At 39.0% G+C, this 12360-nt stretch overlaps 1 protein-coding gene across 1 annotated transcript in view; it reads right to left on the reverse strand.

Moving 5' to 3' along the window:
* TMX4 (thioredoxin related transmembrane protein 4) overlaps window positions 1-12360 on the reverse strand; it is a 70348-nt gene that overhangs the window by 11365 nt on the left and 46623 nt on the right. The window contains exons 5-6 of the mRNA XM_005687805.3: window positions 10745-10790; window positions 3603-3704 (exon numbers count right to left, since the gene is read on the reverse strand). Of these exons, the coding sequence (XP_005687862.3) occupies window positions 3603-3704; window positions 10745-10790 (148 nt within the window). The remainder of the gene's footprint in view (window positions 1-3602; window positions 3705-10744; window positions 10791-12360) is intronic.

Consider the following 12360-nt stretch of genomic DNA (forward strand, 5'->3'; position numbering starts at 1 on the left):
TTTGTTAGCTGTCTTTATTGAGACTAGTAATGGTTGAAATATTTTATCAAGTGTTATTTTTTTTGTTAATTAATTAATTTAAGGTTGCCAGCAAACTTGGAAAACTCAGCAGCAGTGGCCACACGACTAGAAATAGTCAGTTTTCATTCCAATCTCAAAGAAAGGCAATGTCAAAGAAGGTTCAAACTACCAGACAACTGCACTCATCTCACACACTAGCAGAGTAATGCTCAAAATTCTCCAAGCCAGCCTTCAACAGTATAGGAACCATGAAAATCCAGATGTTCAAGCTGGATTTTGAAAAGGCAGAGGAACCAGAGATCAAATTGCCAACATCCATTGGATCATTGAAAAAGAGAATACCAGAAAAACATCTACTTCTGCTTTATTGATTACGTCAAAGCCTTTGTCTGTGTGGATCACAATAAACTGTGGAAAATTCTTAAAGAGATGGGAATACCAGACCACCTGAACTGCCTCCTGAGAAATCTGTATGCAGGTCAAGAAACAACAGCTAGAATCAGACATGGAACAACAGACTGCCTTCAAATTGGGAAAGGAGTACGTCAAGGCTGTGTATTGTCACCCTGCTTATTTAACTTACATGCAGAGTACATCACACAAAATGTTGGGCTGGATGAAGCACAAGCTGAAATCAAGATTGCCAGGAGAAATATCAATAACCTCAGGTATGCAGACGACACCACCCTTATGGCAGAAAGTGAAGAGGAACTAAAGAGCCTCTTGATGAAAGTGAAAGAAGAGAGTGAAAAAGCTGGCTTGAAACTCAACATTCAGAAAACAAAGATCATAGCATCCAGTCCCATCACTTCATGGCATAGATGGAGAAACAATGGAAACAGAGACAGAGTTTATTTTCTTGGGCTCCAAAATCACTGCAGACGGTGACTACAGCCATGAAATTAAAAGATGCTTGTTCCTTGTAAGAAAAGCTATGACCAACCTAGACAGCATATTAAAAAGCAGAGACATTACTTTGCCAATAAAGGTTCTTCTAGTTAAAGCTATGGTTTTTTCCAGCAGTCATGTATGGATGTGAGAATTGGACTACAAAGAAAACTGAGTGCCAAAGAATTGATGCTTTTGAACTGTGGTGTTGAATAAGACTCTTGAGAGTCCCTTGGACAGCAAGGAGATCAAACCAGTCCATCCTAAAGGAAATCATCCTGAATATTCATTAGAAGGACTGATGTTGAAGCTGAAACTCCAATACTTTCACCACTTGAAACAAAGAACTGTCTCATTAGAAAATCCCTTGAAGCTGGGAAAGATTGAGGGCAGGAGGAGAAGGGGACAGAGGATGAGATGGTTGGATGGATCACTGACTTGATGGATGTGAGTTTGAGTGAACTCTGGGAGTTGGTGATGGACAAGGAGGCCTGGCGTTCTGCAGTCCATGGGGTTGCAAAGAGTGGGACATGAGTGAGCGACTGAACTGAACTGAACTGATGACTCACAAAAGGAAGGAGACCCTCTGACGTCACCGAGATCAAGCTCCACATGACGACACCCATGCCTTGCTTTCAGTCCCCAGTTAAAGGCAAAGGTGACAGGGATCAGTGATCCTGAGACCTCACTGCAGGCAAAGCTTCTAGTTGTTGTGTCACTTGCAACACACACTACAGGTGCAGAAAATGCACGTTGAGCAGAGATCCATGCTTGCTGTTTTACGGAAATGTATTAATAGAAAACGTATGACTCTATTACTGCTTTGAAATTATTATTTCCTTAAATTACGTTCTCTTCCCAACTTCTTTAAAGGAACAGTATCACTTGGTCACTTGAATAGTCTAGAATCAACTCCCTTCTTCAGATCAAGTCTCTAATAACCTTCCTACACCGATAATTTGACTCAGTTTCCAAATAAACTTAGGGCCCAGACAGGCCTGACTTTTTCAACTTAAAGTCAACCTCAAAAATAAAATTCTAAACTATTCATGCTGAGAAGAGTTTTCAATGTTTGGACTTCCCTGGTGGCTTAGACGGGAAAGCGTCTGCCTATAATGTGGGAGACCCGGGTTCAATCCCTGGGTCGGGAAGGTCTCCTGGAGAAGGAAATGGCAACCCACTCCAGTATTCTTGCCTGGAAAATCCCATGGACGGAGGAGCCTGGTAGGCTACAGTCCCTGGGGACACAAAGAGTCGGACACCACTGAGTGACTTCACTTTCACTTCCAATAGGCCCATACTCAACTACATCCAGGATAACTCCATCTCAGAATCACCCAGGATCTCATATTGTTTCCCCTACAGAAGCCACACACTCATGCAGCTCCAGAGTAGACAGCAGATGGGAGAAATACATTGATATCCACAAAGTTATATCCAAAGTCAAATTATTTTAGGCCAGAGGACTAAGGACACGTTAATTAGCAATAAGATTAATACAGCAGAATGGAACATACCCAGGACTACTGAATTACCCAGGACTACTGAATTACCCAGGACTACTTAAGTTCTATCCCTACCCATGAAATTAACAACAGCAGTCAAATGACAAATACAAACCATATATGAGGTAAGCATACCCATGGCAAAATAAAATCAAGCCTCCTTGGCACCCTGGAATATGACTTTGTAGCACCAAGTTATGGCTTGCTATAAAGGTGACTGCTAATATTTTCCTTAAGTTTATTTTTTAAAAGACCATGCAAAAGAGCTAAAATACATTACAAAATGTAAGGACAGACTCTAAGACAAACTTACCTGAAGGGTGATCCTTTTTCTATAAATTTTTAGTCATTAATTATTCCTATTTATAATATAGTGTTTAAGAGCTATGTGATTAGTATATAGTATAATAACTTTTATGAACTTCTTGAGTTTAAAGCTCAAATTGATCAAGAGTAGGTAAAGAAAAAGATTTCAAAAATATATAACCAAGAGAAAAACACACTCAAGCATTTACAGTTCCCATATAATCAAGTATAAAGTATAAAATTATTCCAAGCCCTATCTAAAAGTCTAGGAAGAAAGTATACAGATACCTGATGGATAGGGATTTTCAAATTCAAAGAAGACGTAGTGATATGGTTTGCATCTCATTTTTTCATGTAACAATGATTGTGATTTTTTTTTAAATCCACACTATCTTACAAAATCTACCTTGGGAAAACTGGAGTATAAGAAGCTGGTCATATTTAGATTTTCAATTTGAGGATATAAATAGGAAAAATCATCTTGCTCAACAAGGAACAAATTCACAGCTTTGGCCTTATCACAACAGTGTTCTAATCAAGTAGGCAATGTGTGAATTCACAGCTGACTCAGTTGTCTTGGAAACTAACTTATCAACTCAAGTTAAGTCTCTATTTCTCTCTTCAACACTGCCTATATTTTGGGTGGCACATATCTTCAGAATATTTAACAGGGGGGATTGGGGGATAATAATTTAATGAATTTTCCATTATATCTCAAATCTCCATTGAAAGTAGTATCATACAAGCAAATGTTATTTAACTGCTTAGATTATACACAAAATGATGTTTGTTTATGTGCTTTTTCTTTCTTGGCGGCTTTCTAGTTTTGCATGAAACCAACTGGCTTTAAAGACAAGAAAAGAGATTCACGTTTTCTCTTACCAGACCCATGAGAAGGCCAAAAATCAAGGTGGCTATCACAAAAAAGAAGTAAGAACACCAAGCAGGAACTCCAAGGGTCACTGTGAAATAGTTGTGAAGATGCTGTAAACAGAAGAAAAAAGTAAAAGCAAAAATACATATTTATAAAGAGAACTAAAAATGTTTGAATCTCCCTCTTTACCACTTTACTCAAGTCTACAGTTCTATTTATATGAGCTCCCACAAAGATCATCCAGCGGATTATACATCTATATTATTTTTCAAGAGCAAGTCAGATTTTATAACACTGAGAATCTGAGAGTAAAAATCAAGGTCGTATCTAGTAAGAGTTATACTTCTTTGAAGTTAATGACCAAACAGAACTCTGGTAGGATTGTTTATCCTTCTTCCATCATGAGATTTTTTTTTGGTCACTATCCCCTAACAACTTATATAACTTAATGTTTACTCATAATATGATATCCATAAAAAATTAAACTTTTTTTTAATTGGGCCTTTATCAATTTTTAAGAAGAACTAAATTACTGCTTATGGAACATCAACCATTTAAATGTTTCCAAACTTCCTTTTTCTAGTCATATTCTTATTGCTCAACATCCAGCCATCCTTTACAAATTTCCTAATCACCATAAAATTTAGACATTTTTCAGCTAATTCATTATGAACAAATAAGATTTCATCAGTCTTTGAAGAAAGTGCACATTTCTTCTTGTTTACTATCCTCTGGGACTCTATTTTTCACTCAAACAGTAAAAAATGAGTGAGGAGATACAATCTGAGCTAGAAGTGTCACATGCTAAATCATACAGGAATTACAGATATGAACTAGCTAGTGTGGAATCAAAGCCCATTTAGACATGGACTTGAAGGAGCCATGTTGCCTCATGATGGCTTTATGATCATCTACTTTAGGCCCTTTTAGCTTCAAAAAAAGTGTTCTTGCCTGGAGAATCCCAGGGACAGAGAAGCCTGGTGGGCTTCTGTCTGTGGGGTCGCACAGAGTCGGACACGACTGACTCGACTTAGCAGCAGCAGCAGCTTCAAAAAAATTCACTAAAAAGCCAATAGTTTTATGATATTTTTATGTCTATAGACAGTTTATCTACAAAATTACGGGGCACAGGATGAAATGGCTCCAAACTAAATGCCACCAGCAAACAGAAATAATGACTTGCTCAGAACTGATGAGGTTAATGAAAACTAGTCCAAGAGTCTATTTAAATATTTCTCAAAACTGAAGTTACTCAAGTATCTCCCATTGGCTTCTCAGTTTGTAACTGTCAATACAATTAGATAATATATCTGTTTCTGGCTTAACTCAGAATAAACAAAACAGATTGTTAACTGGTCTAGAATAGTCTGAGATCTCTTTTCTCCAATTGTTTACTCAGCAATAGAGGCACATCTAAAGACTCAAGGTTTTAAATACTGACACATGTAATTAAAGTGTTCAATAAATATTTATTGAACAAATAAAATGCACTAGCAAACCCTTAAACTAGCCGCAGGAATGCACGCAACTCCTGACTTATAAAACTGCCATCTGCCTTCTGTTGATGGCACTGGTCATTGCTCTATCTTCAGCCAGGGCAACTGTCTAAGAATAATCTAGTACTCTGCAGCCCAAGTAGGCAAAAGAGATATTTAGGATATAAAAGGTTGTTTTGCTCACACTCTGTCAGTGGAAGTTTTAAGATGCATTGTACAGTTCTTTAGGAAATTTGGCATATTGAACATAGCTTATTTATGCTTGTCTTGATTATTCAATTTCATCATTAAAATTAAACTCTGAAATGTGCCAAGGAATTAGAAGACATGGAAAGCCAGTGTGCATTTGTGCTAACCCATGGACATATGAACTCTGTAACTTGCTTTATAAGTAGTATCTGCCCATATAGTTGGAATGAGTAACACATTATAAGTCCATCTGGACAGTGTCTTAAGCCCTTTTGCAAAATAAATGATTTAAGAAATGCTTATTCTAAGTTATTTTCTAGAATTCAGTAAATGATGTGCCTTTGAATCACTGCATTGAGTCATATTCTCAGTGCATTCAAAAACATCCTCTTACAGATTCCACTTCAATTTTCTTGTACTGCCATCCTCTAAGGAATTTGCTTGAGCTTCTTAGAGAAACTCTGCCATCTTGTGGTCTTTTTAGGTGATTACTAAAAAATTACTAAAGCCTCATTAATCAAGTTATGTTTTCAAAACTGTAGCCACAAATCATTATCGTTTACTTTGTCTGAGTCCACAACGGTTTCAAAATACCTTTAAGACTATTAGGGTTCCTGTACTAGGCACATGAAGTTTTTTGTATACATGTTTCCCAGTAATAACTGATTAAAACCGACCTATTTCAATTTTAGATTTCTGTGTTTGTTTCTTTGCCAGGGAAAGTAACTTTTCACTTGTGGAAAATACTGACCCGAGTTCAATATTATATGTGCTCATTACAAGGAAGCATCATATTATTTCCTTAAAATGCATGCAAATGTCATCTGCTGGGCCCAATACCTCATATTATTATGTTTTTGTAATAGCTGACTGAATTAGAGCTAATTTTTAGCTATAAACAGATCTGAATGAGAGGACTACATGAATACACTGTTTACAGCAGAAAAAAAGGAGGACATTCCAACCAGTGGTCAGATGGATTTGAGGAATGGAGCCAGGATAAGGTGTCCATCATTCAGAGGTGGAGCTTTTTATAAGATTCACTCAAAACATAACAGAAAGGTTGAAAGTTGAAAAAAACAATTCCAGGTAGGCACTAACCAGAAAGAAAAAATTATAGTATTAATATTAGAAAAAAATGACCTTATAGAATGTAAATGCAATTTCTATGTGTCAAATTTTACTATTACAAAATTAAACTCTTTTTCTTTAAAAAAAAAATCTGCAAAGTCCAAACATACATATATATACCATATATACTGTACTTCTCAATCACTAATAAGAATATATTAACTGGTTATTCAGAGATGAATCATGTTCTGTTCTTCAAACGGCCTTTTCTCCGCAGTCCAATGCATTCACACAGAATCCATCCATGCTGCTCAAGGCTGTGCCCTGTGCCTACAGAAGTAAAACATCAACTCCTGGCCTTGATGCTCCAAATGTCAAACACAGAAATCATTTGCATGACATAATGAAAAATGGCAACTCCTTGTTATCAGTCAAGCTATAAGTTCAGTTCAGTTGCTCAGTTGTGTCTTGACTCTTTGCAACCCCATGAATCGCAGCACACCAGGCCTCCCTGTCCATCACCAACTCTCGGAGTTCACTCAGATTCACGTCCATCGAGTCAGTGATGCCATCCAGCCATCTCATCCTCTGTCGTCCCCTTCCACTCCTGCCCCCAATCCCTCCCAGCATCAGAGTCTTTTCCAATGAGTCAGCTCTTCTCGTGAGGTGGCCAAAGTACTGGAGTTTCAGCCTTAGCATCATTCCTTCCAAAGAATACCCAGGACTAATCTCCTTTAGAATGGACTGGTTGGATCTCCTTGCAGTCCAAGGGACTCTCAAGAGTCTTCTTAAGCTATAAGAGGTTTGAACAATTATTTATTTTCCCTGGTACTGTCTTTGAAAAGAACACTACTTTATAACAATGTGTGAAGGTCACAATTAATTTCTATCTAATCTCTTTTTAAGGCTTCCCTGATAGCTCAGTTGGTAAAGAATCCTCCTATAGTGCGGGAGACCTCGATTTGATTCCTGGGTCAGGACTATCCGCTGGAGAAGGGGTTCCAGTATTCTTGGGCTTCCCATGTGGCTCAGCTGTTAAAGAATCCGCCTGCAATGCTGGAGACCTGGATTTGATCCTTTGGTTGGGAAGATCCCCTGGAGAAGGGAAAGGCTACCCACTCCAGTATTCTGGTCTGGAGAATTCCATAGACTGTACAGTCCATGAGATCGCAAAGAGTCAGACACGACTGAGCAACTTTCACAATCTCTTCTTAACCCTCAGAACAAATTCTCTCCTGACCTGCAGTTGTAGCAGATTCTGTGCTAAGCTTCTGAAGATTCCTGACACCTATTACAATTATCCTGTTGGTTTAGAAAGTATATATCTATAAGGTTTTCAAATAGCTATCAAAATATATGACTCCTAAATATATTTAGTGTCAAAATATAGCAACAGGCTGAATCCTTACTCTCAGTTCCTGGTTTGCAATGCAAAATTCTCAACCTTTGAGTAAACTTCTCACCAATAAAAGAAAATATCAGAAGAAAACCAAATGAAACTCAAAACTATATGAAAAGAGGACAAATGCTAGTTATTTTTTAATATGATATACAAATGTCAAAAAAAGACAATTAACAGAATTTAAACAAAAAAGATTAAGTTCAAGTCACCAATTTATTTTGTTGCTAAAAAAAAAAAAAACCTAAAGTAGGTATATCTCAAAAAGCAAAAACTATAATACAACTGAAAAACTGAGATGCAAAAGTTTTGTTAAAATTTCTCCAAACATATACTAATATGCACAAAAAGCAGAGCTTTCATGAGCTCCATGAACTGTTGTTGTTCAGTCACTTAGTCGTGTCTGACTCTGTGACTCCATGAACTGTAGCACACCAGGCTTCTGTGTCTTTAACCCAGTCCTACAGCTTGCTCAAACTCATCTCTATTGAGTTTGTGATGCCATCTCATCCTCTGTCATCCACTTCTCCTCATGCTTTCAAACTTCCCCAGCATCAGGGTCTTTTCTAATGAATCGGCTCTTCACATCAGGTGGCCAAAGTACTGGATATTCACCTTCATCATGAGTTCTTCTAATGAACACCCAGGGCTGATCTCCTTTAGGATGGACTGGTTGGATCTCCTTGCAGTCCAAGGGACTCTCAAGTCTTTTCCAACACCACAGTTCAAAAGCATCAATTCTTCAGCACTCAGCTTTCTTTATAGTCCAACTCTCATATCTATACATGACTTTGTATGGAAATACCATAGGCTTGACTAGACAGACCTTTGTTGGCAAAGTAATGTCTCTCCTTTTTAATATGCTAAGTTGGTCACAGCTTTTCTTCCAAGGAGCAAGTGTCTTTTAATTTCGTGGCTGTAGTCACCATCTGCAGTGATTTTGTAGTTGTCTGTATTCTTTCCCTGTCTATTTGCCATGAAGTGATGGGACCGGATGCCATGATCTTCATTTTTTGAATGTTAAGTTTTAAGTCAGCTTTTTCACTCTCCTCTTTCACCTTCATCAAGAGGCTCTTTAGTTCCTCTTTGCTTTCTGCCAAAAGGGTGGCATCATCTGCACATCTCAGGTTATTGATATTTAACCCGGCAATCTTTATTCTAGCTTGTGATTCATCCCGTCCGGCATTTTGCATGATGTACTCTGCATGTAAATTAAAGAAGCAGGGTGACAATATACAGCCTTGATGTACTCCTTTCCCAATTTGGAACCACTCTGTTGTTCCATGTCTGGATTTAACTGTTGCTTCTTGATCTACATACAGATTTCTTAGGAGGCAGGTAAGGTGATTTGGTATTCCCATCTCTTTAAGAATTTTCCCCAGTTTGCTGTGATCACACAGTTCAAGGTTTTAGCACAGTCAGTGAAGCAGAAGTAGATGTTTTTATGGAACTCTTGCTTTTTCTGTGACACAATGGATGTTAGCAATTTGATCTCTGGTTGTTCTGCCTTTTCTAAATCCAGCTTGAACATCGGGAAATTCTCGGTTCACTTACTGTTGAAGCCTGGCTTGGAGAATTTTAAGCATTACTTTGCTAGCATGTGAAATGAGTGCAATTGTGTGGTAGTTTGAACATTGTTTGGCACTGCCAATCTTTGGGATTAGAATGAAAACTGACCTTTTCCAGTCTTGTGGCCACCGCTGAGTTTTCCAAATTTGCTGGCATATTGAGTGCAGCACTTTCACAGCATCATCATTTAGGATTTGAAATAGCTCAGCTTGAATTCCATCACCTCCACTAGTTTTGTTCACAGTGATGCTTCCTAAGTTCCACTTGACTTTGCAATCCAGGATGTCTGGCTGTAGGTGAGTGATCATACCATCATGGTTATCTGGGTCATTAAGATCTTCTTTGTATAGTTCTTCTGTGTATTCTTGCCACGTCTTGTTAATATTTCCTTGAATATTAAGTTCCAAATATGACAAATGATGTATAATCATAATATAGAAAAGACAAATACAGGGAGGTAATCAGATCTAAAGATCTTTTGAAATACTTTAAAGATTTATATACTTAATTCCCTGGCAATTTTGTCAAATCTGGCAGGATTTAGATCACTGTACATGTAGAAAGGAGCAAAGGTTACGTGATACATTCAATATTATGTAAAAGTTCAGCATTTGAACCTAAATAACAGTTCTAAGTTACTGAGAAGACTCAGTGAAATGATACAATCACATATAGCAGCTTCCCAGGTGACACTAGTGGTAAAGAACCCACCTGCCAATGCAGGAGACATGAGACATGTGTTCGATCCCTGGGTCAGGAAGATCCCCTGGAGGAGGAAATGGAACCCCACTCTAGTATTCTTGCTGGAAGAACCCCATGGAAAGAGAAGCCTGGTGGACTACAGCACATGGGGTCCCAAAGAGTCAGACATAACACTGGGCCACATAAAAGGGGCTTGCAAATTTTTCCTTAAAGGGCTACATCATGAATATCTAGGCTTGTGGGCCATATGATCTCTGCCACAACAACTCATCTCTATCACTGTACTGTGAAAGTAGTCACAGAAAATAGGTAATAAGTGAATGTGACTATGTTCCAACAAGACATTATTAAACAAAACAGGCAGCCCAGGCCGCCCAACAAGCTGGTCTGCTGATCCCTAACAGATCTTTGATCTGTAGGGAGATTATGACAATGAGAAATAAGAGGAAGTGAAACCACAGAAGCCCTTTCAGCTTTGAGAAAGGGATTTACTACTGATCTATGAAAATATAACTTTGGTCTTTTGGCCCCTGTCCAATTTAAGTCCTTCTAAACAAAGACACATTCCCACTATGACTCCAGGTAAGAGTAGTTGTATGGCTTAAGAAGAAAAGTGAAATTATAAAACCTTTATAAGTATTCATTTTCCTACTATTTAGAAGCAACCTTCTCACTCTTAAAAACCCCTCTGCTGATATAATCATAAAGGGCCTTATTTACTCACCCATATCTTGCCAGAGATGCTAAAAAGACCAGCCATTCCAGACATCCTAAAAAAAAATAAAGGCAAGGAGAACCACTGGTGATGGATAGCATAATAAAAAACAAAAACAAAAAAACAAAAAAACCTCAAGCCACAAGGACTCCTCCTCCACTTTGTGCAAGACATCATGCTCTGTCCTGAATTCTCTTCCGTTCTGACAGAGCTTATACCCCAGGGCCAGGTTCTGGATTACTCAGGAGTAAACACAGTCAGGTCTGCTGGTCCTTTCTTGCTGCATGGTGCGTGCCTGGCAACATCCCTAACACTGAGCAGCTGCAGGTCTCAGGGGAAAAGTCGCACACTCTGCCCTCACGGTCACAAGCTCAGTGGGCACCTGAGAGGGCGCTGTCCGGCTGGAATCCTCTAGGCTTGTACCTGAGATGAGAGCTCATGTCCTTTCTCTGCCTTCAAACTGTACACACTCTCTCCACCCTGTGCCCTCAGCTAACACACACTCATCTGTCACTGTACAACCAGCAGCTGTCAGGAGGCCTTTCTCACCGTCTCAGCAGCATGTCTAGCCTGGAGTTCACCTGCTTCTTCTGTTCCGATGGAGGAAACTACCCCACCAACCACAGTCCAAAGTCTCCACTTGTGCCTTGGATCCCATCCCTTCTGTCTTGCTAAAGACTTGGTTTTTCCTTTCATCCCATTTTCTGCATCAGCTATTTCTCCCTCTCTGATGGATCATTTCTCTGCATGAAAACATGTTTTACTCTCACTCATCTTTTGAAAGGAGCATCACTGGACCGCAGATGGCCCTCCGACTCATCTTCTCAATCTCCAAAGAGGAGCCTACACTTGCTGCTCCTTCTTCCTCACCTTACCTTTAACCCACTCAGATCCAGCTTCTGCCCTCACTGCTGCACTCCCTGACTCCCTGTTAAGGCCACAATGACATCACATTGCTTCACTCGATGTCCTGTCTCAGACTTCATCTCCCCTAACCCCTTGCAGACATGAGACACAAGGGACTACTCTCTCCTTCGTGCACCTTCTACTTGCCTTTTAGGAAACCGCACACCCCTGCCTGCCCTCCTGCCTCCCTGGCACTCATTTCCAATTTCCTTCTGCTGACTCCTTCTCTACTCAGCTTCTTAACTTTGGAGTGTCTCGTGGCTCAGTCCCAAGCACTTTTCTTTTTCTCTCTCTCCAGGTGACCCCCTTCCTTCTAAAACTTAAAATACCATCTATATGCCTTTTGTGTTCCTGAATTCTCCATGGAGACCTATCTCCATGCATCCAACCTGGAAGTTCTACAAAGAAGTCTGCATCTCAAATTCAATATGTCCAATGCTGAACCCTTAATTTTCTCTTGCTCAAATTAGACCATCAAGTTCTCAAACCAAAATCCCAGGAGTTGTGTGTGTGAGTTGCATATTTGGAGTGTGTGTCTGTCTGTGTATGAATCTTCCCTTTCCTTCACCTTAGTGGAGTCTACCTTTAAAACCTATTTTATTTTTTAATAGTGAAACAAGTATTAAAATATTTTAAACTACATTTATACCATATACAAATCTAAATTTCTTTTAAAAGTATCAACTGATAGTGGTGTTGGATTCACATTAGCAATCATT

Source organism: Capra hircus, chromosome 13 (assembly GCF_001704415.2).
Source record: "Capra hircus breed San Clemente chromosome 13, ASM170441v1, whole genome shotgun sequence".
Lineage (NCBI taxonomy): Eukaryota > Metazoa > Chordata > Mammalia > Artiodactyla > Bovidae > Capra > Capra hircus.